The sequence below is a fragment of the Mustela erminea genome, chromosome 1 (genome assembly GCF_009829155.1).
Source record: "Mustela erminea isolate mMusErm1 chromosome 1, mMusErm1.Pri, whole genome shotgun sequence".
Lineage (NCBI taxonomy): Eukaryota > Metazoa > Chordata > Mammalia > Carnivora > Mustelidae > Mustela > Mustela erminea.
Window position 1 is genome coordinate 19,864,123 of NC_045614.1, and position 27,277 is coordinate 19,891,399.

Sequence of the window (27,277 nt, forward strand, 5' to 3'; positions counted from 1 at the left end):
TACCCTGAGCCCTGTGCCAGGCAGAGATAGGATGCCCTTGCCGTGGGCATCCTGTCTGGCTCCCTGGAGGAGGCTGCCTTTCAGACAGGAGAAGAGAGACCGTGGGAGGGAAGAGCAGGAGCAGGGAGGCATGTGTGGCATACCACCTGCAGGGAGGGCAGAATCCTGTGGGGAGTGTTTGCACTTGCTCCTTGTGGTTTTCAAGCTCTTTGTTCCTCTTGACAGAGGCACCATGTACACACTGTGAGGGAAATCCAGTGAGAGAGAGGCACTGGAGAGGGGATGCCTTGGAGGGAGCTCCCTCCGCCTAGATGAGCTGCCCACTCTGATGGGGCCCTGTTAGCAGCCTCGGTGACCCCTCCTGGAGTGCCATCCCAGCCCGGGCAGCCTGTGCTGGGGACCCAGACGTGGGTTGGTCACTTGGGCATCTGTATCACGGGGCTGAGAGCAAGGTTTCCCAGTCTGGCCTGGTGCTGTCCTGGGAATCTGAGCCCTGTCTCAAGGGAGCCCTTGGAGTTTTGGAGAAGCAGAGAAGATTCCTGCTGCATTTTTCTTAGAAATAGCAAGAGGGCCTTTGCCAGAGGCCTGGATGCCAGAAGGCTCCGGTCTGAATCCAAAGCTCAGCTCACGTGGGTGCCAAAGCTTGGCAGGCCTGCAGCCACCCCCCACCCCCAACGTACCCCAGGCTGCTGAGTGGTCTCAGGCCAGTGTCTCCAGAGCGTGGAGGCCTTCTAGGCTCCAGACCCTGACCACTGGTCCTGACCCAGCAAAGAATGGGCCTGGATGGTGGCTGCTGTCCTAGGATTCAGGAGGCCTGTATGTGGGGGAGGGAGGTCTCAGCTAGGCTGGCTCATGGCCTTCTCACTGGGGCTGCTGGCAAGTATGGCCCTCTGCTCCATCTCCGGGCAGGGACAGCCCCAAAGCGACAGCCCCTCCAAGGATCAGGAAGTCTTTGGGGCATGAGGCCTCAGCTCCAGACCCTCCTGCCCCCAGTCATCTTCCTTCCTTCCTTTCCTTCATCCCCCCTTGCCTCTACCCCCTCCCATCCTCACCCTGACCCCTCCTTGGCTTCCTACCCGGACATGCTCTTTCCTCTGAGGTCCCTGTGCCCAGCCAAGAGCCATGTTTCTTTCCACGTCGGGCTCAGGGCTGATGCTCTCATTTCCCTCCCTGGGCAGAGTCCGCTGCCTGTGTGGCTGCTGCTCAGCCAGCCTGACGGGCCCTGGAGGTTAGACTCTACTGTTGGCAGGGGAGCAGCTAGAACTCGTGGGGCGGGGGTTGTGGGCTCCTGCGGCACCCCAGGCAGCCTCTGCCCAGGGCTGCTGCCTGCTCCAGCACACCCTCCTGTCCCAGCACCAGGCCCGTGTGGAGAACTCGCTGCCTTCCTAGACAGGTGACTGGCTGAGTCCTGCTTGGCCTCCAGACTCTGTCTCACCAGATCAGCCAAGGCCAACCCTGAATACACATCTGTCTGTTCGATGCCTCAGTTTCCCTGTCTGAATGTTGGGGAGGGGACTAAGACTGTCTGGGACATCCTGGGAATCTCTGTGTGAGCGATGTGAAGGCATACAGGGACCCCAGGAATCCAAGGAGGGCAGCAGAAATGGGGGCCAGTTGCTGGGCTGGGGGAGGGTCTTGACACCCACCAGCCTGTCAGTTCTGTCCTGGCCTGTCTGTCTGGTTGATTTATCGGAGTAAATGAGCCATGGAGAGTTTGTTGTCTTTTGCAGTCACGGGGAGGAGGAGGTGGTGGGGGAAGGAGTGAGGGGTTTCCGGGCTAGGTCTGGAATGTGGGAGGCGGGGTGGGTCCCCGAGGCCTGTGGAACTGGAAGCAGGATCCACTCTCCACACCTGAGAAATGGATCAGTGTGACCCTGCCCTTAGGGCCGACTGTCTTTCCACCCCCTTCACCTTTCTTGGGGTACATTCCTTGCCTGGAATGTACCCTAAGCTTCTTGCCTGGCCCAGGCCACTGCCTCCCATCCCATTCCCAGGGGCTGCCCTGCCCCTACAGGCCAGCTATCCCCCTGCACTGTGTCCGAACTGAACAAGATCTCTGAGCTTTGCCTAGCTGTTGAAGGCCCAAAGGTGTCCTCATAGACGGCAGTGCGGGCCAAGAAGGATCCACACCAGACCTCCCGGCCTCCTGAGGCACTGGGTCAGACCTAGAATGATCAGGCGCCATGGAGCCCTGGGGGGCGAACAGGGATCCCTGGAGGGACTTAGGCTGGAGAGCCCCCTACCTGCTGGGCCACAGTGGTCAAAAGCCATTGAACATCCTTGCACAAGAGAGGTGTAGAACCGTGGGTTTCTGGCTGGCATGTGTGCCATGGTGTGGTCCTGCTGCCCCTTCCTTCCCTCCTGGTTTCTTCTGGGTCAGGATGAGCTGTGCCCCCAGCCTGTCCTTTCCTGGGCGGAGCAGGCGGGCACTGGGGCGGAACGGGCGTGGGAACAGCATGGCTGAGCCTGCCGGCCCCTAGGCCCCAGGTCTCAGCCCCCAGCCCCCAGGCCGCAGTCAGCAAAATGGGAGGGCTTTACAGTGGAGCTTTAGCCCAGCTGGGTGGCTCCAGCTCAGCTCTGGCTTGGTGTTTACCGAACAGCTGGGATGTTTACAGTAGCCCTTAAGAAGGGGCCCCTAGTTCCAGAGGATTTCCCAACTCTAGGGTCCCACTGGGGCTCTTCAGACTTCACCACTTTCCCACACCGCTTGGGACAACACGTTAGGGAGGTAGGGACCACAGCCATTCCTACCCTCCTCAGCCCGGGCTGGACCAGTGTCACAACACCTGCCCCTCCACCCACCACCCCCCACCGTTTGTGTTCCTCTCCCCCAGGAGCCAACATTCCCAGGAAGTGGTGCTCTAGATGGTGAAATACGGTAACTGGGTCCCCAGTTCAGACTTTTAAATTAAATTCAATCAGAGCAGTTATTGAATATAAACACGCGGAGTCATTTACATGTTAATTATGTTGAATGGACTACGAGGCCATAATTAGTTGCTAATTGGGTGAGAGCGGCTGTAATTGGTTTTGTTGGCACCGACCTGGCTCACCTGCCTGGGGGGAAGGGGGGTGCATGTGGATGGCTCCTGGGGATTTTCTGGGTCTCCAATCTGGAAAGCCTGGCCCAGGGATGGGATTGGAGGGGATAGATATTGAGGGGTTTGGGGCCGAGGAACTGGAGCCTACTCCCCAGGGAGGAGGCAGCTTAAGCCTCAGGCAAAACTCTGGATCTGGTTTCTAGGGATTCCCATCTAGAACATTTCTGGGATAGAAAAGGGACTGGGAGAGCAAGCCCCTGATCATCAGTGACAGCCTCCCCTGCCTGGCTCCATGTGGGACCTGACCCTGAACAAATGGTAAATACCCAAGGGAGTCCATGGGAGCACAAGTCAGATGTCTCCCTGGTACACCCTTGCAGATGCTGGGGCCGTGGATTGGCCTGGCCAGTGCTGGGGTCCCGGCACTGGGGTGTGAATGAGGTGGGTACGCTGAGCGGAGTGGGGGGAAAGGTGCCTGCAGAGGCTTCAGGGGCCGCCCTGCCCCCAGCTCGGCCTGGCTGGGGCTCCCAGGGTTGTAGGTCTGTGGCCAGGGGCTGAGGCCTTCCGGCTGGCCGCTCATTAAAAGAGGATTAGGCCAGGAGCCAGGGGGCCAGCCCAGCCCCCAGGCCTTCCTCTGGGGCCCCTCACAGCTTTGGGGGCATAATAAAGGTCTGCCCCCACCACACTGAATCCATGGGGACATCCAGTAAGGACTGTCTAGGCCCTGCCACTGCCACTGCCACTGCTGCCCCCTCCTTGTTCACCTCCGTTTCCTTCCTCAGAAGGGCAGGAGGACAGAACTCTGATGGAGACCCTGGCCAGCACCGCCACCTCTCACCTCCAACCTCATTGCTCTTCAGCTCAGAGATTAGGGCTGCACTAGCCTACGTGAGGTCAGAGGTCAGGGCTGGGCTGTAGGGACCTGCCTGTCACCCCCCAGTACCCAAGCACAGCATGGGGAGGTGACACTGTCAGTCAGGACCTTCTGCTTTGTGCGGCTGTAACCAAGGGGGCGGGGTGCACACCTCTGCTTCAAGACCCCCTTTTGACAGCAGCCCCTGCCTCACTGGCCACAGAGCCGGTGTCCTAGAGACGGGCAGCAGGGGTCGGCAGCAGGGGTCAGGGCCGCCCACTTAGGGTCTGCGGGAGAGGGCCGTGGACACACCCCCTCAGTGAGGTCCACACCCACTACCTCCCCCTTAAAGTAAGGCACCCGCTGCTTCCCCCAGGGGAGGAAACAGAGATTCCCCCCCGCCTCCCAAGACTAAACCCCTGGGCACTGAGAATGTTCCTGCCTCTGGACCTTTGCCAGGCCATTCTGGGCCAGGACCCTGAGTGTCTAATGGCCATGGGGAAGTTCTAGAGGCTGGGAACGGCTGCGGAAATGAGGTGTCTGATGCCAGAAAAGGCTCTTCCTTCCCGATGACGGGAAAAGCCTTCCCGGATGTCGCCCCACCCAACGTGTGCCCGGACTGGGTGAGGGTATGGGGGTGGGGAGCCCTTCCCAGGAGGCATTACTACGCACACCATCCTCTCTCCCCAAGGTCAAAGCTTATCCAGACTTGAGTTTCAATATCCACAAAACTTTTGATTGTGCCTCAGCCCCCCTCCTTGGTACTGCCATGGAGATGGGAGTGGGGTGACACTCCTGCTGTCAGAGCTGGGCCTGGGACACATGGAACGGAGTAGAGAACAGCCCTGAGGACGTGGCCACGCCAGGCCCATGTCACCTCCCTCCACCCCTCCACAGATGCCCCCTAGGCCCAAGTCTATGCTCCTCAGTGGGGCTGGGGGCCAGGAGCATCTAGCCTTGTTGACAGGGCAGGTATCAGAGCAGGAAACCCAGGGCTACTCGGCCACTTCCTGACCTGACCCAGGCTTCTTGGAGGAATGAAGGCCTCTGGCTCCTTTGCCCTATGGCAGGGTGGGGAGGGGGTGGTGACAGGACACTAGTTTTACTCCTTGCCCGGTGACTGGAGGTGAGCACCCCTCTCCCCTGGGCTTCAGTCTTCCCTGTCTGGAGTTGGGGTACAGAGCTGTCATGGAGCCCCTTGTTTTAATTCTTTCCTACAGTCTGGCAGGAGTGAGAGGAGCACTCCAGCCATTGGTTACTAAGTCCAGAGCCCTACACTCAGGTCACTCTGGGACCCTGGAAGAGCCATCCTTCTCCACCTCAGTTTCCCTTTCTGTAAGCTGGGTTGAGGGTGGGATAGAGATAAGCTGGAGTTAGGGGAGGGCTGGGCTGAGTCAACAGCCATTACCCCCTCTGCTCTGTACCCCAGTACTAGGAAGTGATATAGCGGGAATAGGACTGGGGGCGGACATCCTCCAAGAGATGGTGACTCCTGGGAGCCAGCTTGCAGGGGGCAGAACTGGGAATCTCATCCATTTTCCTCTCCCCACCAAGACAGAGACAGCCCATGAAGGAGGGTGAGGAGAGGTCCCAAGGCATACTCGGCTGAGTTCAGAGCAGGACCCTCACCTGCACGGATCACATTGAACTTCAGTGCTCGGAGGGCTCAGAGATGGTCTACCTAGGAAAATGAGGACAGAGTGCCCTGACTGAAGCTATGAAGCCCTCGCCAGAGCCAAAGACTCCTGACCCTTGGTCCTACGCCTTTCCGACCCCACATGGCCTCATGGGGACTCCCCCTCAAAGTTTCCACAGTGACCAAAGTATCATGTCCTGTGACAACAGAGCCATTGACGCCATATCCCATGTCCACTGGCAGGGGTCCCGGGGGTCCTGAGTCATGTGTCCTGTCAGTGGAGGGGGAGTCACCTTAGGCCCTCGGCCTCCCAGTAGGCAGTCCCCCTCACCAGGACTGGCTTTGTCTGGGCTGCCTCTCGTTCAGCCCCAAAGGCCACGGACCTGGGTGGGAATCTTACCCCCATGCTCTTAGGCCCTGTTCCTTCCTTTCTCTGTGCCTTGATGTCCTCATCTATAAATTGGATGTTGTAAGCTCAATGTTTTGCACATAATAGGTGCTTGATGAGTAAGTGGGAGGCTCCCTCCATGACCACTTCTACCCAAGGGGTAGGGAGCAGGGAGTGCATATTTAGGAGGTAGGATGTCCGATCAAGGCTAGTCTCCTGCTCCCATGTCCCTCTGCTGAGTGTCTCTCCCCTGCCTTTCCCACAAATGGGGAATGGAACCTGGAGTGCTGGGGCTCTGAGCTCTGGGGGGACTTGGGCTTGGGGCTTGGGCACTGGTTTCTGCAGAGGGGGAGGGTCCAGATTACAGAGGCCCAAGACTGGGCAGGGATGGAGGGTAGGGATTCTGACTGCTTGTGTCCCTGGGGCTAGATGTTTGGAGATTTCCCCTACCCCAGGTACCTATGTCTGAAGGTACCCACTTGAGCCTCTGCCTCCCTCCCCTCCATTGTCCGCCAAATGCCTCCTAACCCAGTAGGATCGGTAAGGGGACAACCCAAGGCCATGACCCCAGCTGGGGTATAAATAACCCCTGGCGGGCTGTCCGAGCCTGGGGGGGCTCCCCTGGCAGCCCCATTTCCTCTCTGGCTGCTTCCTGGCCCTGGGGGTGGGGGGAGTGTTTACTTTCCTGTTGTCACTATGGCTGGGTGGCCAGGCGGGGGACTCCAAGTGGCCCAACAACAGGTGCAGGACAGGTGCCCAGGCTGCCCTGCCCGGGACTTCAGAGGCACCGCCGGACAGGCGGGCAAAGCCTTAGCCAGGCAGGGATCGGCCCTTTGATCCCTTGGCGTCCCTGCGTCCCCGCGGTTGGCCAAGGTCATCACCTGTATTCTCTCATTGCCACATGGGGCTGGGCAGGGCAAGGCCTTTGCTTGCCTCCCAGCCCCTCAGATGTAGGCTCTGGGTCTACTGTGGGAGTCTCCTGGCTCCCAGCGCCACCCCCCTCCCAATCTTAGCACAATCCTGGAGCTCCCACCTGAAGCTGCTCTCAGGCATAGCCCCTCCAGCTCTGCTCCAGGGTCCCGAGCACACAACCAGGGTCAGGGTCAGCCAGGCCCCTGAGAGACAGCTGCCTGAGTCAAGGTCGACCTTGACTTACTGATGGGATGGGGCCACCTGCTGGTCCTACCTTCTGGCAGCATCTAGGGCACATGATCCCAGCTGTTCTCCCTCCCCAGACCTACCTCCTGACTGCCCCACCTGGGAAATGGGTTCCCAACTACTGGGCAGGGAGATGAGAACTGTATGGTAGTGGCCTTCACGGGTGCCTCATCTGATGCCACTCGGGTATGCACATGTGCAGACATGGGCCATGTGCAGACATGTGTGTGCTCCTCCATGTGCCGCCATCCCCAGCCCTGTCCCCTCCCCCCGTGCTGGTGAATATTCATCACCTTCATTACAATCTTCCGTCTTCCAGCTGAGCTGAAGACAGCTGGGGGTGGGGTGAGGAGGGGCTTGCCAAGTAGACCCCTTGGCTCTCCCCACTTCCAGAACAAACTTCCTAAGTTTTCTGGAGTCCTGTGTTTGTCATCAGCCTGTCACTGGCCAAGTTCCTTCCTGTCCTTCATCTCCAGGAAGGAGGACTTTCCCCCAGCAATCTGGGGGCGGAAGGGCCAGGGCCGCCAGACTCATGCGGAAGAGAAACTAAGGACTCCACTGGACCCTGCCCCCCCAAGCCTTGGGACACTGTAGCACTAGGGGGGAGCTTTCCTGGGAAAGACTGTTCCTGACTGGTTCAAAGTGGCCTGAGAATTCCACCTTTAGCATCCCAGTGGGATCTGGGGGGAAGCCCAAGTTCTGTGGTACAGTATTGCTCCAAAGAGGGCTGTCCGGTGTCCTGGCTGACCAGCTTCAGATGAGGCACGGACCATGCTATATGTCAGCTTCGCCCTGACTGGTGGGCAGCTGGGGTGAGGATAAAGCATCCCGGCCCTGTGCCAGCGTCTGCAGGCTGTCCTGGAGGCACCTGCCCCCCGCCCTTCTGCTCATTAACCCTTTTAGGCCCCTGTGGGAAGCAGGCCCCACCCTGAGCGTGGGAGCATTAGCCCCCACTAGAGCAAAGACTCTTTGATGCCATCACGCGCCCTGGCCCGCACCCACTGCCCTTTCATTGGGACCCAAAGACTGGCTGGGGCTGCTGATGAATCAGGGCTTTAGCTTTGGGTGTGGTCCCTTCCCTGGCCTGCCCACCTGCCCCACTTTCTCCTCCCAGCATCTCAGGGACTAAAGAGGGAGCTAAGTAGGCCCCCAGGGCTGGGTCGGTGTTGGGGCTGGAGGGGGGTGGAAGCTGGGGGTTTAAGATGATGGTGTGGTGGAGGTCCTCCCTCTGTCAAAGATGGCATGTCTCGATGGTCTCCAAGGAGCCTAACTGCTGCCCTGCCCTCCGCCCACAGAGCTTAAGGCCACAGGCACTGCCCACTTCTTCAACTTCCTGCTCAACACAACAGACTACCGGATCCTGCTCAAAGACGAGGACCACGACCGCATGTACGTGGGCAGCAAGGACTACGTGCTGTCCCTGGACCTGCATGACATCAACCGTGAGCCCCTCATTGTAAGGGCCAGCCAGGTGTGGGGTTGGAGGGGTGCGGGGTGTGGGGCCCGGGGGCTGGAAGCCCTGTCCAGCAAGCCGCCCCCTCTGACCCCCGTTTCTGGCAGATCCACTGGGCAGCCTCCCCACAGCGCATTGAGGAGTGTGTGCTCTCAGGCAAGGATGGCAATGTGAGTGCTTGGGCGGAGGGGGGGCGGTCTTACAGGGGGGATGGAGGGGGGCGGTGAGAGGCAGGGGACCTTGGGGAGGCAGTGGGGCGGGCAGGCATCTGGGCACCTCTTTGGCTTTCCCTCTGCCCCAGGGTGAGTGCGGGAACTTCGTCAGGCTCATCCAGCCCTGGAACCGAACGCACCTGTACGTGTGTGGGACCGGTGCCTACAACCCCATGTGTACCTATGTCAACCGCGGCCGCCGAGCCCAGGTGAGCCGCACCCGGCCCAGCCCCGTGCCACCCCATCAGTAGCCACACGCCAGGGCTCTGATGGGAGGCTGAGCTTGAGCCCCAGGCCTGCCACTGCCCAGCCCGGGGACCCTGGGTGAGTGACTCCTTTCACTCCCTCACCTGGAGATGGGGCTAACAGCTACCTTTCTCACAGGTCGATGTGAGGAGGCCTCAGTGAGCAGCCGCTCCCAGACCTCTTAGCACTGTGCCTGTGGACCGTGCCCCTGCTGCCAACTTAGAGGGCCTGGCGGGGGCCTCAGCATCAGGAGGCTGGACAGGGGTCCCCTTCTGCCACAGGGTTGGGAGGAGAGCTGCCCCTTCCCCAGCTCCGTCCCGCCCTGCCCGCTTCCGCCCTCTCTCATTTCCATGTGGGCATGTGTGTGAGCTGGTGTGACCTTGTAGGACGTGTGTGAGAGTGAGTGGACTTAGGGACATGTGTGTGTGGGCGCGTGCCAATCTGTGCGTATGTGTGCACGTGCAAGGGCGTATGTGTGCTCTGGGGGCCCGGGCGCTCATGTGTGCTCCTGGCGTGTGCACTGTGAGAGGCTGGCAGCCCGAGCCCGCTCCCCCAGCCCCGGCCACCCCCTGCTCTAACCCCTGTTCCTCGTCTTCTCAGGCTACGCCCTGGACCCAGACGCAGGTGCTGAGAGGCCGAGGCAGCAGAGCCACGGATGGTGCCCTCCGCCCGACGCCCACAGCCCCACGCCAGGTGGGACTCAGCCCTCCAGGCCCCTGCCAGGCAGCACTGCCTCTGAGCTGAACTGCCCCTGACCTGCCAGCCAAGAGCCCCCACCCCATGCGAGCCTTCCGAGGGTCTTCCTCGACTCTGGGCCCCCCAAAACGCTCCTTCTCCACACTGTGCCCTCAGGTGCCGAAGGCATTCCCAGCTGGCTTCGTGTCAGTCCATGAGTCCCTGTAGGCAGGAGATCATGAAGCCACCAGGTGCAAAGAGAGCCTTGGGCCTCAGAACACGTGTGTACACAGGCATGAGCCTACAGCAACAAACACATGTGGGCACATGTTGTACTCTCCCACATACACCTTAGTCAGCATCCGGGGTCTGAACATGGCACGTGTCTGTGGCCTGACATATTACTCTCTCCTGTCCATGCCCCAGGCCTGCACGGGTCACAGGCAGACACAGGTGTCCTGCACACCCACCGGCTGGAAACTCTGCTCCCCTGGGGCCAAAGAGGCGGAGCTGTCTGCCCTCTAGTCAGGAACTGGGACTGGGCTGGAGGAGGGCCAGAGGGGGACTTGGGGAACTGGGGCTGGGCAGGGGCGGGCAAGGGAGCCAGGGCTGCCGGTGAGTGAGAGCAAGTGGTCACGTGAGCATGTGTGTCTGTGGCAGGGAGTGCAGAAATGTGGGATGGCTCAGACCGCATGTGTGCGCAGGGTGTGAGTGGCGGGTTCCGTGTGCTGATGGTGGTGTGTGCTGAGCTGTGTGTGCAGTCCCATGTGCGCAGAAAGTCACGTGTGCCGAGCGTAACTGGAAGTGGGCCTGTGTACACCTTCCCATCACCATCCTTGCCCCTTGCCGCCACCTCCTCCCTGCCTCTGCGCCCCTCTCTTTCCCCTCCCTTCTCCCCATGAGCTCATTCTGGTCCCAATGCCTTATCAGCCTTTCTGCTGGCATCCTCAGGGCTGGGCTGGGAGGCACGGAGGGCTTGGTGAATGCCCTGTAGTCTGGGCTGGACCTCTCAACTCCTGACTCATCGGGGAGACATGGGGAACTGGGGGCTCTGCTGAGGGGCAGGGGAAAGGCCATGGCCCTTTCATCTGTCCTGAGGACCCCAGGTAGGACATAAAGTCTGGGGACACAGTATCCTCAGGGCCCTTTGGCCTGATGGGACCTGGCAACAAGGTCAGGGCCGCAGGCCCTTGGGAGTACCTCCTGCCCTGGTCAGGTTGGCAGCCCCATCTTGACCCAGGACAGGCGGCCACAGCTTAAAGAGTTGTGCCTCTCTGGCCCCAGGGGCCCTGACCAGAGTCTCCCTGACCCAGTTGGCATGGGGGGGCTTTAGCCCCTGATTCTCAGGTCTTATCTGATACCTGGGACCAGGAATCATCTCCCTTGGAATGTGCATCATGACCCTTCCCCAGGAAGACCTGGCTGGACAGTTAAAACCCAAGGATATCTGGGGAGTGAAGAGATATGGCTTCAGGGTGTCTCCAGCGGGCTTGCGCTTACCCTAGGGACATGATGACCCTTAACCTTCCTGGCTGCGGGACCAGCTTGGACAATGCTGAGCTCCCCTCTGCCCTGCAGGATTACATCTTCTACCTGGAGCCGGAGAGACTCGAGTCAGGGAAGGGCAAGTGTCCGTACGACCCCAAGCTGGACACAGCCTCAGCCCTCATCAGTGAGTGCCACTACCCCATCCTGGTTCTATAGCCGTAGTGGGTGGCCTCTGCCTCTGGAATAGGGAGTGTGGCACCAACACTTTCCCCATGGCAGAGACTGTGACCATGCCACCCCTGAACCCTCCCATAGGGCCATACCCAGCAGGGGGCGGGGTAAGGACCAGAGCCTGGTGTGAGCTGCAGGGAAGAGACTGGTGGTGTGAAAGTCTCTCTAGCCCCTCCGATGGGAGTACTAAGGGGGCCAGATCCTACCCTGAAACGGGCTGTGCAAAGGTCCTCCCCAGGCTGTCTGAGAGAGAAGATGAGCTTGGTCCGTACTGGCAGCCGCAGAAGGCGGGGTGTTTCCATACCTGTTAGTGTGTCTGGGAGGCCGGGAGAGTCCCACAGGGGAACACAGATGGAGTCCTGACTCCCTCACCAACTAGGGGGTCAGGGTTTGTTTCTGGTCTGGCCAGGTGTCTAGGAGAGTTAGGGAAAAGCTCTCTGAGGAGGGGTCCTATCTGGTGCCTCAGGAGCAGCTGCTGCCCCTACCCCCAAGTTGGGCGACCTGGCCCTGGGCCCTGTTCTCTGCCTGTTTGCTGGCTGCTGGACCCAGTGTGCCCCTCAAAGCAACTCCTGGGCACTGTGTCACCTCCAAGCCTGGGAAAGACCTCCGGGCAGGGGTTAGACGTTATCTTGTTATCTTCCCCCTCTTGCCTACCCTGATGGTGGCTCCCCGACTAGGGGGTCTGATGGGGGAAAGCAGGGCCTGTCCTGGGCACGTCTAGAAGGAAGACACAGAGTGGTATGTCAGAGCCTGCATGGTTGCTAAATTTTCTTTCTTTCTTTTTTTTTTTTTTTTCAAGATTTTATTTATTTATGTGACAGAGAGAGACACAGCAAGAGAGGGAGCACAAGCAGGGGGAGTGGGAGAGGGAGAAGCAGGCTTCCTGCTGAGCAAGGAGCCCCATGCAGGGCCTGATCCCAGGATTCTGGGATCATGACCTGAGCCGAAGGCAGATGCTTAACGACTGAGCCACCCAGGCGCCCCATTATTTCACTACATTTTATTATTATCTTTGTTCTTGAGGTTATTGACATGTGTTGTATTTGTGGGGTAGAAAGACTATATGGCGGTGTGGGCGGCTCTCCCCGGCTCTCCCCAGCTCCACGTGCGGTGCCTCCGGCTTGGTAGCGTGAAGGCAGCCACCGTGGGAGCATTTATACCACAGAAATCGGCTCCCGCTAGGAATCCGAGCCGATCACTGCTAACCCCAGTCCCCAGAGGCCGTTCTACAGCCCTGACCAGCACCCCACTGGTGCGACGGTCATGCCCTGGAGAATCTGAGGGGGGAGACAGGACCCAGCCCCCGAGGTCACGGCCGTGCCCTCATTGCCCCGCCTGCCCGCCCGCAGACGAAGAGCTCTATGCCGGTGTGTACATTGACTTCATGGGCACCGACGCTGCCATCTTCCGCACGCTGGGGAAGCAGACGGCCATGCGCACGGACCAGTACAACTCTCGGTGGCTGAATGGTGAGGGCGGCCCATGAGACCCCAGGATGCCGCATGTCTGTGACCCTGCAGGATCCTCAGGGGGCCCTCGGGGGTCTGGCCCCGCTACAGGCTGCGGCAGGGGAGGTGGCACGTCGGGGCCAGAGTGGGGGATGTACCTGTACCTGGCCAGGGGTTCTGTGGGGCGAGAGAGGCCTTGTTGGAGTGCCTGCCTAGCTGACCCCTGCCCGCCTGCAGACCCCTCCTTCATCCACGCGGAGCTCATCCCCGACAGCGCGGAGCGCAACGACGACAAGCTCTACTTTTTCTTCCGCGAGCGGTCGGCCGAGGCGCCGCAGAGCCCAGCGGTGTACGCCCGCATCGGGCGCATCTGCCTGGTACGCGCCCGCAGGCCCCCTACCGCTGCACCCCCCACCCCCGCGCTGCCCCTCTCCACACCCGCTGCAGGCTCTAGCAGCCCTGCTCGAGCAGGGTCTCAGTGCCAGAGCCAATCTGACCCTGCCCCCTGCCCGCAGAACGACGACGGTGGCCACTGCTGCCTGGTGAACAAGTGGAGCACGTTCCTGAAGGCTCGGCTGGTGTGTTCCGTGCCCGGGGAGGATGGCATCGAGACTCACTTTGATGAGCTCCGTGAGTACCCAGCAGGCTCGCCGGATCCTCTGGCTGCTCTGGGAGGGGGGTGCTGGATGGGTGGGGTCAGGGCCCCTCTGGTTGGCCACCTGGGCAGGAGCGGGCAGGGTCCTGGGGCTCTTGGGGAATGCAGCCTCCCAGTGTCTTCTTCCTCTCCCCCCAGAGGACGTGTTTGTGCAGCAGACCCAGGATGTGAGGAACCCCGTCATTTATGCTGTCTTTACCTCCTCGGGGTGAGGCGGGGGCTGGCGGCGGCAGCGGAGGTTGGCTGCTCTGGGGGGGCTATGGCTTTCGGAGGTCCCCAGCCTGGTGGTGGCCTAGGGGCTGGGGGCAGGCTGGGGAGGGGCACTGGGCGGAGGGTCTGCCCTGCCCATGGCAGCAGCTGGCCCTGCCCACAGCTCCGTGTTCCGAGGCTCTGCCGTGTGCGTCTACTCCATGGCTGACATCCGCATGGTCTTCAATGGGCCCTTTGCCCACAAGGAGGGCCCCAACTACCAGTGGATGCCCTTCTCTGGGAAGATGCCTTACCCACGGCCCGGCACGGTGAGGGCCCCAGTCATTCCACCTTTCCCTTTCCTTTCTGTTTATGAGGCCTGCTCTGAGGTAGCCCCTTTGCAGATGTGGGCCCCACCATTGCAGAGATCACAGCTAGGCAGGGGAGGCAGGCCATATACACACAAAAACCTACCATATATCCACTTTTTTTTTTTTTAAGATTTTATTTCTTTATTTGACAGACAGAGATCACAGGTAGGCAAGAGGCAGGCAGAGAGAGGGAGAAGCAGGCTCCCTGCTGAGCAGAGAGCCCAATGCAGGGCTCGATCTTAGGACCGGGGGTCATGACCTGAGCCGAAGGCAGAGGCTTTAACCCACTGAGGCACCCAGGTGCCCCCCCCCTTCTTTTTAAGATTTCATTTATTTATTTGACAGAGAGAGACACAATGAGAGAGGGAACACAATCAGGGGGAGTGGGAGAGGGAGAAGCAGGCTCCCCGCTCTGAGCCCAGTGTGGGGCTCGATCCCAGGACCTTGGGATCATAACCTGAGCCGAAGTCAGACGCTTAACAACTGAGCCACTGAGGTGCCCCCCCATATACCCATTTAAATAAAGCTGACATTAAAAAACAAAACACAGGGCACCTGGGTGGCTCAGTGGGTTAAAGCCTCTGCCTTCGGCTCAGGTCATGATCCCAGGGTCCTGGGATCGAGCCCCGCATTGGGCTCTCTGCTCAGCAGGGAGCCTGCTTCTTCCTTTCTCTCTGCCTGCCTCTCTGCCTACTTGTGATCTCTGTCAAATAAATAAATAAAATATTTAAAAAAGAAGTAATTTAAACAAACAAACAAAAAAAACCAAAACAGAACAAAACACAGGCACCAGGCCAGCTCAGTTGGTTGAGCACACAAGTCTTGATCTCGGAGTCATGAGTTTGAGCCCCACGTTGGGCACAGAGGGAACTTTAAAAAATAAATAAATAAAACAAAATGAAACGAATCATCATTTGCCCAGCACCAGTCTGTGAAGAACCCAGCCAGGATCCCAGAAGAAAGATAGTGGCTGGGTGTGGCTGCTTGGGAGCCACACCTGCAGGGGGGCAAACCTGCAGGGCAAGCTGGCATTGGGGGAGCTGATTAGTGGTGGCCAGGGAGATGAGGGCTGGGCAGGGGTGGACAGGCAGAAGGGAAAAGCACCAGGTCAGGGCAGAGCACCCTCAGAGTGTTAAGGGAACTTGGGGTTATGGTCTCTCCAGCAGGCGCCCGTGGGTGTGGGCGGCAGACTGGAGGAAGGAGACAGTAGGATGGGGCATGAGGACCTGGGAAGGGAGTGTTCAGCTCTGCCTAATGCCACCACAAGGTCATGGCACACAAGGCCAGGAAGGTGGCTGCAGAATTTGGCCATGTGGGACCTTGGGACCTCGGCTGGAGCAGGGCCTTCAGAGAGGTTGGGTGAGGGGGGTGGAAAGCCCGGATGGGGGTCCTGAGGAGTGGAGCAGGTGGATGTGTTGGGGACGAACAAAGGAGAGGCCTCTTCTGGAACTGAGGGGGTCAGCAAGCCCCCGCTGGGCCTGACGCTCGTCACGTGCCTGCAGTGCCCCGGAGGAACCTTCACGCCATCCATGAAGTCCACCAAGGACTACCCTGATGAAGTGATTAACTTCATGCGCAGCCACCCGCTAATGTACCAGGCGGTGTACCCTCTCCAGAGGCGGCCCCTGGTCGTCCGCACGGGCGCACCCTACAGGCTCACCACCGTCGCTGTGGACCAGGTGGATGCAGCCGACGGGCGCTATGAGGTGCTTTTCCTGGGCACAGGTACCCACTGCTGCTCCCAGACCCTCCCACGCTGGGCCCGTTGGGCGGAGGGTGCTGATCCATGGGGTGGGAGACCTACCCTGCTGGGGGTTGCTCCAGGCTCGCCAAGGTCAACTCTGCTACCGCCATCCTTTGGAGCCAGGATAGCTGAGACAAGGGGTGGAGACAGCAGGGAAACTGGGTACCCAGGGACCTGTGCAGGGTTAGGAAAAAGGGAACAGGTGGCCAACACCTGCAGGACACGTGGGTCCAAATACCGCCATACATGCTCTCATGCACTCGTGTGCCCACCACACCTCCAGCCCCTCCACACAGGAGGACCTCCAGCATCCTTTTCTCAGCAGTGCCCAAAATGAGCGTCTGGGGTGAGAGGGGCAGACCCCAGCTGTGACCACTCACCCTTATCCCGGGCCCCTTCATCCGGGGGAATTTCTTCAACCTTGGTACAGAGTTTCTGCTCCACTGCCCTTGGGGGGTTGGAACCTGGTGGGGGAAGGGGCTGAGGCTAGTACCCCTTCCCCAGCGTCCTCAGCCCCACTGAGGCCCTGCCCGGCCCGTTCCAGACCGCGGGACAGTGCAGAAGGTCATTGTGCTGCCCAAGGATGACCAGGAGATGGAGGAGCTCATGCTGGAGGAGGTAGAGGTCTTCAAGGTGGGTATGGGTATGACACCCAGTCCTGTTCTTCTCACCCTGGCCCTCCTTAGTACCAGCTCCTTACCTCAGACCTCCCTCCAGATGGGGGCAGGAAAGGGGCCCCCTGTCCCCAAGGTAATCCCTGTCTTCTTCCAGGAGCCAGCACCTGTTAAGACCATGACCATCTCTTCCAAGAGAGTAAGTTTTGCTAAGGTGGACTAGGGATAGGGATGGAGCCTGTTCTTCCTTGGGGTCCTTGGCATAAGGATTGGGAAACTGAGGCATTGAACGGGAAGGCAAGGAACCCAGCTGGCTCCTGATGGGGGCTGGCTGTGGGGAGGGAACTGACACGCCCCTTCCCCTGCCCTCAGCAACAACTATACGTGGCATCTGCCGTGGGTGTCACCCACCTGAGCCTGCACCGTTGCCAGGCATATGGGGCTGCCTGTGCTGACTGCTGCCTCGCCCGGGACCCCTACTGTGCCTGGGATGGCCAGTCCTGCTCCCGCTACACAGCATCTTCCAAGAGGTGTGGACCCCTTAGCCCTTGAAATCTGAGCCACCAGACCCAGGGTCCCGTCCTGTGGGTTTGGTGACCGATGTGATAATACCCTGGGAATAATAGATGAGACTTTTCTCTCCTAGAGTCTTGGGGGTATAGGGACCTGGGGCAGGGGGCACAGCTTTCTTGAAAATACTTGATCAAGGGCGCCTGGGTGGCTCAGTAGGTTAAGCCGCTGCCTTCGGCTCAGGTCATGATCTCAGGGTCCTGGGATCGAGTCCCGCATCGGGCTTTCTGTTCAGCAGGGAGCCTGCTTCCCTCTCTCTCTCTGCCTGCCTCTCTGTCTACTGTGATCTCTCTCTGTCAAATAAAACAAATAAAATCTTAAAAAAAAAAATACTTGATCAGGATCTATCCTCATCTAGGCGGAGCCGGCGGCAGGATGTCCGGCACGGGAACCCCATCAGGCAGTGCCGTGGGTTTAACTCCAACGGTGAGTGTGCTGTGCCGGCATGGGGCCCTGTGCAGCCCATGGAGCTGCTCCTAGCCCCCACTCCCCTCCAACTGCTGGAAGGACTCTCACATGACCCAGGGGGTAAGGGGGCTTGGGATTTGGCAATGGGCTGTCCTTAGCCACCCACTCAAGAAAGGAGTGGATGCCCAATGGTCTAGCCCTGTGTTCTTCCAGCATGGGTGCCCCTGTGTGTGCCCTTCAGCCCCTGCCCCGTGCCGGCCTGCAGGCCGCCCAAGACAATGTTGCTTTCACGCTGTGCCCTCTTGCCCTACAGCCAACAAGAATACGGTGGAGTCCGTGCAGTATGGTGTGGCAGGGAGCGCGGCCTTCCTCGAGTGCCAGCCTCGCTCGCCCCAGGCCACTGTTAAGTGGCTATTTCAGCGAGATCCCAGTGACCGGCGCCGTGAGGTGATTTCCTCCACCCCCTAGTCCTTGCTGTGGGTGCGGGAGTCCCTGCACAGTAGGAAGGCCACGTAGGTGGAAAGTGCTTTAGGAGCCCATCTGGGGTAGCCCCATTCTAAGAAAACCTTTCCAAGTTCCCCTTCCTGTGTGGAAGTCATTTCAGTGAATCGAGTTATATGGAAATGCTAGGATTTCTGTATTTTATGGAAACCACTTAAGAGATTGCCTCTTTACATGAAAATCCCATTCATGTGCTCCGCTGGAGGTGTATACCCCATGGCATGGAAATGTCAATGCGCTCAAGCTCTAGGATGTGGGAATTCCATGGAGGAGCCCTCATTTTATGGAAATGCGTTCCGGGCACCCCTCCCTATGCGAAGATTCTATAAGGATACTTCAGTTGGGTAATCCCATTAAAAAGAAATGCTATGCTCGAGCATTCTGTCATTGTACAGAATCTCCTCCCCATCCTTCCTCCTGAAATGAAAAAGCGTACGGATGCCCTTGTCAGATGTATGTGGAACCTTACTATGGGCTTTTCTTGCTACGTGGAAATTCCACACGGGGGCCCCTGCCACGGAATGGCCACAGAGGTGGTCTGCTCCGGGGGCCGGCTGGGCGGCAGGGAGGTCACACAGCTCTGAGCCCCGGCTCCCTGCTCCTGCAGATTCGTGCCGAGGACCGCTTCCTGCGCACAGAGCAAGGCTTGCTGCTCCGCGCCCTGCAGCCCGGGGACCGTGGCCTCTACTCCTGCACAGCCACCGAGAACAACTTCAAGCATGTCGTCACGCGGGTGCAGCTGCACGTCCTGGGCCGGGACGCCGTCCACGCTGCCCTCTTCCCACCGCCAGCGGCGAGCGCCCCACCGCCCCCCGGCGCCAGTCTCCCCACACCCCCTTACCAGGAGCTGGCCCAGCTGCTGGCCCAGCCTGAAGTGGGCCTCATCCACCAGTACTGCCAGGGCTACTGGCGCCACGTGCCCCCAAGCCCCAGGGAGGCCCCAGGTGCACCCAGGCCTCCTGAACCCCAGGACCAGAAGAAGCCCCGGAACCGCCGCCATCACCCGCCGGACACATGAGGCCAGCTGCCTGAGCCTTGCGATGGACCGGCCTCGGCCTCGTCCCTTTTAATATAAAAGATATATATATATATAAATATATATATATAAAATATCTATATTCTATACACACCCTGCCCCTGCAAAGACAGTATTTATTGGTGGGTTGTACATAGCCTGCCTCAGCGGCAGCACGGTCCAAAACTGAGACCCATGCTGGTCAGAGACGGCAGAGAACAGAGCCCACCCAGCCAGGCCCAGCCCGTCGGCAGGGCCAGGCCAGGACCACACAGTCCCCAGCCTCAGCTGGGAGTCTGCCTGCTTGGCTGCCACCGCCGGGATCTACAGGACGCGGGGAGGGAGCACGCCGCCCCTGGACAGGGCACGGACTGCTCACCTTTGCCAGCATGTGCTCTCAAGTTGTGCCGCCAGTGCAGACAGATGCGGAGGCGAGGACTGCTTCGGAGACTGGGAGTGGGGGGTGGGGGCTCAGAGGCACTCCGAGGCGGGAAGAAGGGGCGTCACAGGAGGCCGGCCCCTGCCTGGGAGGGGACACTCAGTCAAGGCCAGCCCCCTCCCAGGTATTTATTCTCTATTTATTGGGGACAGGAGCAAAGGAGCCCTGCCTGGGTGGGGCACACTTCCAGCCCTCCCTGCCTGGCCACTCTACCTCCTCTTCGCTTTTTCTGGGCCACTGTGACTTGGGGGCTGGGAGAATAGCAGAGGGGCAGGTGCAGGCAGGGCTGAGGGGAGAGGGGGCAGTGGTGGAGGCCTGGGGCCTTCAGGGGCTCCCCCAGGGCTCCCTTCTGCCCACCACTTCAGAGGATGGGTGTAAATAGCTCTGGGGGTCTTTGGGAGTAGGTGGGTAGGGGCTCCCCGGTGGCCCTCGACTGCCCAGGCCACAGCCGCCCTTGGGTTCCATCTTGCTAATAAACACTGGCTCTGGGACTGGACTTTGGCTTTTCTCCTTGGCAGGGGAGGGAGGTTGGGCGTTCAGCCTACATCCAGATTCTGTCCTTCCTGCCCGCCTTCACATGGCCTGACCACTGTTCCCACGCCTCTCTCGCAAGCTCGGCTTCCGTTCGCTCACTTGTAGGTTTGATCGTTGGTTTCTCACCTGGCTTTGTGGTGGGCTTTGTGGCAGGCACTAAGGGCTCAGTATCGGCAAGACAGAGCTACAGTCCTCGCAGTCTGGCTGCTCCCCACCCTGAAAATTGACAAAATTCCCATCCTTCTTGCTTCCTTCCAGCCAGCTCTCAGCAGAGGGACTGGCATGAGCGAGTGTCCAACAGGTGGGGAAGGTCAGGGCAGGTGGGGTGCTGCTGGACAGGAGAAAGTACAGCTGGGGGCCCTGGTCCAAACTCAATGAGTCAAGTCCTGGCAGGGGGAGCTAAGAGCTGGGGAGGCCTGTGGGTCCAGCAGGGCTTATGACCATATCTGGTGGGCAAGGGGAGCCAGAGGGGGACTGACAGTGGATGGCCCCACTTTAAATAAACCCAATAGGCAGAAACCAGATTTGCCTTGGTTTAACAGACCTGGGCTCCTGAACTGCCCCAACTCCCTAGGGGCTGCAGAGCCACCCCACCCCCACCCCAAGGGGCCCATTTACTACATGGGAGGGTGAAGGTTGGGTGGAACCCGGAAGCTGAAGGTGGGACATATAATCTGTTGTTCCTGGACAGACCCGACCTGCTGACCCAATAGGGCAGATGGGAAGCCACCAGCCTCTGGTAGGAGCCAGTATCCATTTCCCACAGGCTTAAGGACCATCTCCACTGCTTGGGATCTGAGGCCTTGGCACCCCCTCGTGGTCTCTTGGGTCTGCAACAGAGCTTAGGACTACAAGGCAGCCAGGTTTCCAGGAAGAGTCCGACCAGAAGGCTCAGGGTCTCTGGAGGGAGCCTTGAGAGCCCAGGGTTTAGGTCTTTCTATTGGAGGTTGGGAACTCTAGGGCCTGGAAGCTTTAGGCTTAATTGAACAACTTCCACCCAGCAGTACTCCTCGTCCAGTCTGAACCTATATGCAGACCCTAGACCCCCCCAGCTGAGGCAGGCCTGCCCTACAAATGCCTTTAGGCAGCTCTCAGAGTATCCAAGGGAACAGATCAGGAGGACAGGAAATGCATCCCTCCTCAGTGCCCCTGGGAGCCCCTGCTCTGAGACTCATTTTCCCTACCTGACGACAGGCCTGCAAAATGTTCTCTGGAAGAGCATGGCCAGCTCTGCACGTCAGAGACTTTGTTGCATGCAGACACACCTGTACACATAGGCACAGGCACGCACAAGTGTGCCCACATACAGGCATACACATGCATAAGTGCACAAGCACACATGCAGAGGCGAAAATCACAGGCTCATGCACACTAACGCACGTGCTACTTGTATGTGTGCATTTTACATCCATACACAAATACCCGCGTGGACATGTTATTCCACATCAGCACGTGTGTGCATGAGGAAAAAGGAACACATGCACACGTGTGTCTGGTGTGCACAGGCACACATGTGCCCCCCGACACAGACACAACTGCACATGTGTACATACAAGTGCAGACATGGACAAACGTGCTGTGTCATTGCTTTGGTTGATGTCAGCAAAGGACAGACACCCATGTACACACAGCAGACATGCATGCTCCCTCCCTCAAGTCTGTTGGAGTTGTGGAGGTATGTCGAGGCCCTGCACAGGTCAGGTCCAGCCTTTGGTACGAGGCAAATGCAATGTTCTCCCTTCCTTCTTGACTCTGCAGAGCATGGAAGTCTGGTCCAGAGTCACCCTGCCCTTCCCAACCACTTCCTTCTGTGTGGCCCTCTGAGCCTCCCCTTCCTTGTCAGTAAAATGGGACTGATGATGTGGGCACCCATTCACCAGGGCCCGTGTGAGCTTACAAAATAGAGAGCAGTACTACTGGGTATTTACCCTAAAGATACAAAGTAGTGATCCAAAGGGGCACGTGCACCTGAATGTTTATAGCAGCAATGTCTATAATAGCCAAACTATGGAAGGAACCCAGATGTCCATCAACAGATGAATGGATAAAGATGATGTGGTATATATATACAATGGGGAATACTATGCAGCCATCAAAAGAAATGAAATCTTGCCATTTGCAACGACATGGATGGAACTAGAGGGTATCATGCTAAGCGAAATAAGTCAATCAGAGAAAGACAACTATCATGTGATCTCCCTGATATGAGGAAGTGGAGATGCAACATGGGGGGCTTAAGGGGGTAGGAGAAGAATAAATGAAACAAGATGGGATTGGGAGGGAGACAAACCATAAGTGACTCTTTTTTTTTTTTTAAAGATTTTATTTATTTATTTGATAGAGATCACAAGTAGGTAGAGAGGCAGGCAGAGAGAGAGAGGAAAAGAAGTAGGCTCCCCGCTGAGCAGAGAGCCCAACGCGGGACTCGATCTCAGGACCCCGAGATCATGACCTGAGCCGAAGGCAGCGGCCCAACCCACTGAGCCACCCAGGCGCCCCACCATAACAAACTGAGGGTTGATGCGGGGAGGGGTGTTGGGAGGGGGTGTGCGGTTATGGACATTGGGGAGGGCATGTGCTATGGTGAGTGCTGTGAAGTGTGTAAACCTGGCAATTCACAGACCTGTACCCCTGGGGATAAAAATATATTATATGTTTATTAAAAATTAAAAATTAAAATTTTTTTAAAAATTAAAAAAAAAGAAATAGAGAGTTGTGCTGAGTCCAGTGCTGGGCCTGGCCCAGGTGCTCCATGCTTGCTTCTCCCTCTCTTCCCTGCTCCCAGCCCCGCCTCCCTGCCCCCACCCAGGGGTTCAGGGTCCTATTCTCCCCTTTCTAAGTCTGGACCCTGTGGAACCAGTCTCCCTGCTCTGGTGCAGGGGCTGGACTGTCTCCATGGTCTCTCCTAGAGGGTTGGGGCTCATTGAGAGGGGTGCAGAGTCAGCAGCTGAGGGATTGGGGCCACGCCAGCCTGATTAGAAGGGCTGGGGGCTGAGCTGGCTTCACCTGTCCTTGTCTCTCATTGGCTCTTGGGAACCCCTGGCCCCCAAATCCCACTAAGCAGCCCCACCAGGCCTGCACAGGTCTGTGGACAGCCAGTCGATTGCCAGTCCTGGGGTCAGAAGGGTGTTGGGAGACCTGAGCCCGGCTCGCCCGGCTCTGGGGATCCCCTCCATCTAGAAGAACCAGCCAACCACCCTGTTCACCTGCTGCTGGGACCATGGGGGCTGGGGCTAGTGCTGAGGAGAAGCACTCAAGGGAGCTGGAAAAGAAGCTCAAAGAAGATGCTGAGAAGGATGCTCGAACCGTGAAACTGCTGCTTCTGGGTATGGGTGTGGGTCCAGGTGGGGGGGCTGCCACCAGGTCGCAGACAGGGGTGGGGGGCAGGCAGGTAGCTCTTCTGTGAAATGGGTTACTTGGGAATCAGAATGATCCTAAGACAGGTCAGGGAACTGAGTGGGAGGCCTGGCCCTCGTGGGCAGTACTCTGACTCCCCAAGGCTGGGTATCCGGTGGAACCCCTCTCCAGGGGGCCTTAACTTAGGCACCCTCCCCTCTGGAGAAGCCCTGGTGGGCAGGGGTCAGGAACAAGGGGCTCCCTTGGGAGCCCTACAATAGGGCTGCTTCCTTGGAAGAAGGAGGTAACAGTCCTCCTGGGCGTGGGCATCCTTTAGCACCATCCAGATCCACAAACAACGGCCCTTAGATTCCAGAGCTTTGTTGTGGGCAAACCTAAAGAGGGTGTCCCTCTTTAGAGCTACTAAGACCCCGGGAGAATAGATAAAGCCAAGCACTTGGTCCCATGGGAGGTGAGGAGAGGTGGGACTGAGGCAGTGCCTCCAGGTCACTACCTTCCACAAGGGGAAGAAGGAGCAGCTTTGAGAGGCAGTGCAGGTCCCACCCCAGGCTCTCCAGGACCCAGTCAGGCATCTGGATGTGGGCAGAGAGACCAAGCCAGAGCACCCCAGGGAGACAGAGACTAAGCCAGAAATCCCATTAACTGTACCCAAAGCCCTGGCGAGAGCAGGCTCAGAGGGGCTGTCAGCTCTGTCTTCTCCCCCACTCAAAGGCCCTAATTCCCTCTGAGCCTCTAGGAGACACTCCCCTCCCTACAACCCCTGAAAAGCGGGGGTTGACCCGGCTCAAATAATCCTCTGCATGCAGTACCAGAACCTTCCACGGTGTGGCGCTCCAGGTTCTCCTTATTTTGGTTTCAGAACAACCAAGAATGGAAATACCAGGGGTCTTGGAGGCTCCCCAACACAGCTGAGGTCGTTGATTGCCCTTGTCAGCCCCCTCCTCACTCCTGGCATTTACAAATGTGTTTCCTCCAGGGTGTCGGGACCTTGCTTTGGGGTGGGGGGTGGGGCAAACAGGTGGAACTGGGGTTTGGACTGGTACCTGCCTTGAGTCTGCCGGTCCCCATCTTCCGAGCCCGGTTGCGGGGGGGTGGGGGTGGGGGGCGCGAGGGGTAGGGGGTGTAGAGGGTGGGGGGGAGGGTTGTAGGGAGGTGTGGCAAGCGCAGCTCTGAGGCGGAGCTTCCCTTCCAGGCGCGGGTGAGTCCGGGAAGAGCACCATTGTCAAGCAGATGAAGTGAGTGTCCTTGCCTATTCTGAGGTCCCTGAGGGTGGGCACACCCACGGGGCCTGTCCTTCCCCACCGGTCCACTGGGCCTTGACCCGGCTCACCCTGGCCACAGGATCATCCACCAGGATGGGTACTCGTTAGAAGAGTGCCTCGAGTTCATCGCCATCATCTACGGCAACACGCTGCAGTCCATCCTCGCCATCGTGCGCGCCATGACCACACTCAACATCCAGTATGGAGACTCTGCCCGCCAGGTGTGCAAGGAGACTGGCTGAGCGGGGCCTCTGGGGACTCGAGGCACGAGACTGGGCTCAAGTCCACGGTCACCACCACCAACTCCCACCCCACCCTCAGGACGACGCCCGGAAGCTGATGCACATGGCGGACACCATCGAAGAGGGCACGATGCCTAAGGAGATGTCGGACATCATCCAGCGGCTGTGGAAGGACTCGGGTATCCAGGCCTGCTTCGAACGCGCCTCTGAGTACCAGCTCAACGACTCGGCGGGCTAGTGAGAGCGCAGGCGGGGCGCGGGGGTGCGGGCGGGGTCCTACCATGCCCCTCCACCACACCCACCCACACCCCGCGGTCTCCGGCAGCTACCTCTCGGACCTGGAGCGCCTGGTCACCCCGGGCTACGTGCCCACTGAGCAGGACGTGCTGCGCTCCCGTGTCAAGACCACAGGCATCATCGAGACGCAGTTCTCCTTCAAGGACCTCCACTTCCGGTACAACCCCACACCGGCGCCCTGGCCCTCCCTCAGGGGCTGTGGCTGCAAGTGCAGCGCCCCCAGACCCTGTTAGAGGCCTTGACCCAAAGAGACCCTGCCCCTCCTCAGACACCCCACACTCCAGTCCCATCCGAGTGCCCCCCGGCCAGCATTAGGGGGCAAGCGGATGCCTGTGGGCGCGTCCATGGCGTTCCAAGCGCGGGTTCAGGCCCCAACTGCTCCCCAGGATGTTCGACGTGGGCGGGCAGCGCTCGGAGCGCAAGAAGTGGATCCATTGCTTCGAGGGTGTGACCTGCATCATCTTCATCGCGGCGCTGAGCGCCTACGACATGGTGCTGGTGGAGGACGACGAAGTGGTGGGTGCCAAGCAGGGCCTGAGTGTTTCCAGGGAAAGCTGGAGACAGTGCTGCGGGAGCAGGAAGGGTCTGAGAGCGGACACTCGTTCCAGAACAGTCGGAACGAGGACACAAGACAGCCAGCAGCCACGCTGAGGGGGACCGTGGGGGAAGCTGACTTGGAGCTGGCTGTCAGCAGGATGGCCCCGGGTGCCCCGGAGCCTGTGGGCCCCGGCCCCAGGGGGACAGCAGCCCATGCGCCCCCACAACCCGGTGCCCGACAGCTTCTGTCCTCCTCAGAACCGCATGCACGAGAGCCTGCACCTGTTCAACAGCATCTGCAACCACCGCTACTTCGCCACCACGTCCATTGTGCTCTTCCTCAACAAGAAGGACGTTTTCTCAGAGAAGATAAAAAAGGCGCATCTCAGCATCTGCTTCCCGGATTACGACGGTGAGAACCCCCTCCCCGCCGCCTGGCCGCCAGGCGGCGCCCCAACCCCGTCATCCGGGCCTGCGCTTCTCCCGCCGCGGGACGGAGTGGGGACACCGAGGGAGAGCACCCCTTTCCCTGACAGGGCCCAACACGTACGAGGACGCGGGCAACTACATCAAGGTGCAGTTCCTCGAGCTCAACATGCGCCGCGACGTGAAGGAGATCTATTCCCATATGACTTGCGCTACTGACACACAGAACGTCAAGTTCGTCTTCGACGCAGTCACAGACATCATCATCAAAGAAAACCTCAAAGACTGCGGCCTCTTTTGAGGTAGGCTCCTCGTGGGCTGGGATACTCCCCTGTCTTGCCCCTTGGTCTCAATACCTCACACTCCATCCCCAGCTCTCCACCCCACCTCACTGCGGCAGACCCCACCCTAGGTCATCAGGTAACTGCGCCAGCTCTCCAGACCCATCCCACGCGGCTGGTGGCTGGTGCCAACCCCCAATTCCCAGGCCCCACCTTGGCCCCTCAGGCTCCATGCCACTGCCCCACCGCCACCCTGCCCTCCAGGGACACAAGGCCCACTCACCTAATCCCTTCTGACTCTGCCCCATCCCTCTGGTGTCCTTGCTTACAAGCCCACCCCAACAGTGCCTCTTGGCCTATGGCCAATTATTTTGGAGCTCAGGATGTGTTGACTTGCTTCCTTTTCTCTGTTCACAGGTACCTGAACTCATGTGTGTCCCTGACACCCTGTAGCCCTAGCCACCTTGTAGCCCTAGCCCACAGGAACCTATCAGCACAACCCCCCTGAACTCCTGGACCCCAGCCTGTGGTCCCACCAGCCACACACCCAAAACTCTGAGCCCCACTAGCCTTGAGGCCCTGACCCTCCCCCGTGTCTCCCAGAGCCCAGTGCCCCCAACCCCACTGCTGCCCTTCACGGCCTGGCGGCACTGGCCTCCAGGACCCACCACAGCCAGCCCCAGCTAGGAACAGGCAGGACTTGGGACAGCTAGAGCTCACAGTGACTCAGCAGTGCCCAACTGACCAATCTCCGGCAGGTCTCTCTCCCCAGGGGGCCCATGACTCACCTGGTGGGTCTGGGTTCAGCAAACAGCCCTCCCTCCCAGGTTCAGGAAGAGCGAGGGGCAGGCAGAGATCCCTCCTCCAAGCAGGCCTACTGCTTACCATCAGCCCATTCCAGCCTTACTACCTCCATGTGACAAGTCTGGCACCTGTCTACCCAGTGGCCAGTGACTCCCTCTCAGTAGCTTCAGGGGTCCAAAGTCCAAGCCACTCAGGCCTATGC

General features: G+C 59.2%; 2 protein-coding genes and 1 long non-coding RNA gene across 5 annotated transcripts in view; 2 read left to right on the forward strand and 1 right to left on the reverse strand.

The window, feature by feature from the left end:
• The window catches only part of SEMA3F (semaphorin 3F), a 31,220-nt gene extending 10,229 nt beyond the window's left edge, over nucleotides 1–20,991 (forward strand). Inside the window, exons 3-20 of one of the 3 annotated variants that reach the window (XR_004280488.1) lie at nucleotides 8,372–8,532; nucleotides 8,637–8,699; nucleotides 8,831–8,950; nucleotides 9,588–9,680; nucleotides 11,241–11,334; nucleotides 12,731–12,850; nucleotides 13,067–13,206; nucleotides 13,345–13,459; nucleotides 13,623–13,692; nucleotides 13,858–14,002; nucleotides 15,547–15,769; nucleotides 16,333–16,421; nucleotides 16,560–16,601; nucleotides 16,775–16,932; nucleotides 17,331–17,398; nucleotides 17,694–17,827; nucleotides 18,087–18,225; nucleotides 18,489–18,580. Coding sequence is in view for 2 of the 3 variants with exons in the window: in XM_032320331.1 (XP_032176222.1) it covers nucleotides 8,372–8,532; nucleotides 8,637–8,699; nucleotides 8,831–8,950; nucleotides 9,588–9,680; nucleotides 11,241–11,334; nucleotides 12,731–12,850; nucleotides 13,067–13,206; nucleotides 13,345–13,459; nucleotides 13,623–13,692; nucleotides 13,858–14,002; nucleotides 15,547–15,769; nucleotides 16,333–16,421; nucleotides 16,560–16,601; nucleotides 16,775–16,932; nucleotides 17,331–17,398; nucleotides 17,694–17,827; nucleotides 18,489–18,899 (2,246 nt within the window). In the remaining variant the exon portion in view is untranslated. Of the gene's footprint in view, nucleotides 1–8,371; nucleotides 8,533–8,636; nucleotides 8,700–8,830; nucleotides 8,951–9,587; nucleotides 9,681–11,240; nucleotides 11,335–12,730; nucleotides 12,851–13,066; nucleotides 13,207–13,344; nucleotides 13,460–13,622; nucleotides 13,693–13,857; nucleotides 14,003–15,546; nucleotides 15,770–16,332; nucleotides 16,422–16,559; nucleotides 16,602–16,774; nucleotides 16,933–17,330; nucleotides 17,399–17,693; nucleotides 17,828–18,086; nucleotides 18,226–18,488 lie in introns of all 3 variants that reach the window. The other 2 variants (XM_032320331.1, XM_032320339.1) reach the window with 2 other exon arrangements.
• A 2,080-nt stretch (nucleotides 20,992–23,071) lies between these two features.
• On the forward strand, nucleotides 23,072–26,772 carry GNAT1 (G protein subunit alpha transducin 1). The gene is made up of 9 exons (XM_032320356.1): nucleotides 23,072–23,195; nucleotides 24,419–24,461; nucleotides 24,568–24,709; nucleotides 24,810–24,967; nucleotides 25,056–25,184; nucleotides 25,414–25,543; nucleotides 25,823–25,976; nucleotides 26,101–26,292; nucleotides 26,689–26,772. Exons 1-8 carry the CDS (start codon nucleotides 23,090–23,092, stop codon nucleotides 26,289–26,291), a joined length of 1,053 nt encoding a protein of 350 aa, XP_032176247.1. The 5' UTR covers nucleotides 23,072–23,089; the 3' UTR covers nucleotide 26,292; nucleotides 26,689–26,772.
• Nucleotides 24,931–27,146, reverse strand: LOC116577326. Its single transcript, XR_004280490.1, has 3 exons — nucleotides 27,060–27,146; nucleotides 25,847–25,923; nucleotides 24,931–25,593 (listed from the first exon to the last, which is right to left on the reverse strand). It is a non-coding gene; the product is annotated as an uncharacterized LOC116577326 (long non-coding RNA).
• Between the last annotated feature and the right edge of the window lie 131 nt (nucleotides 27,147–27,277).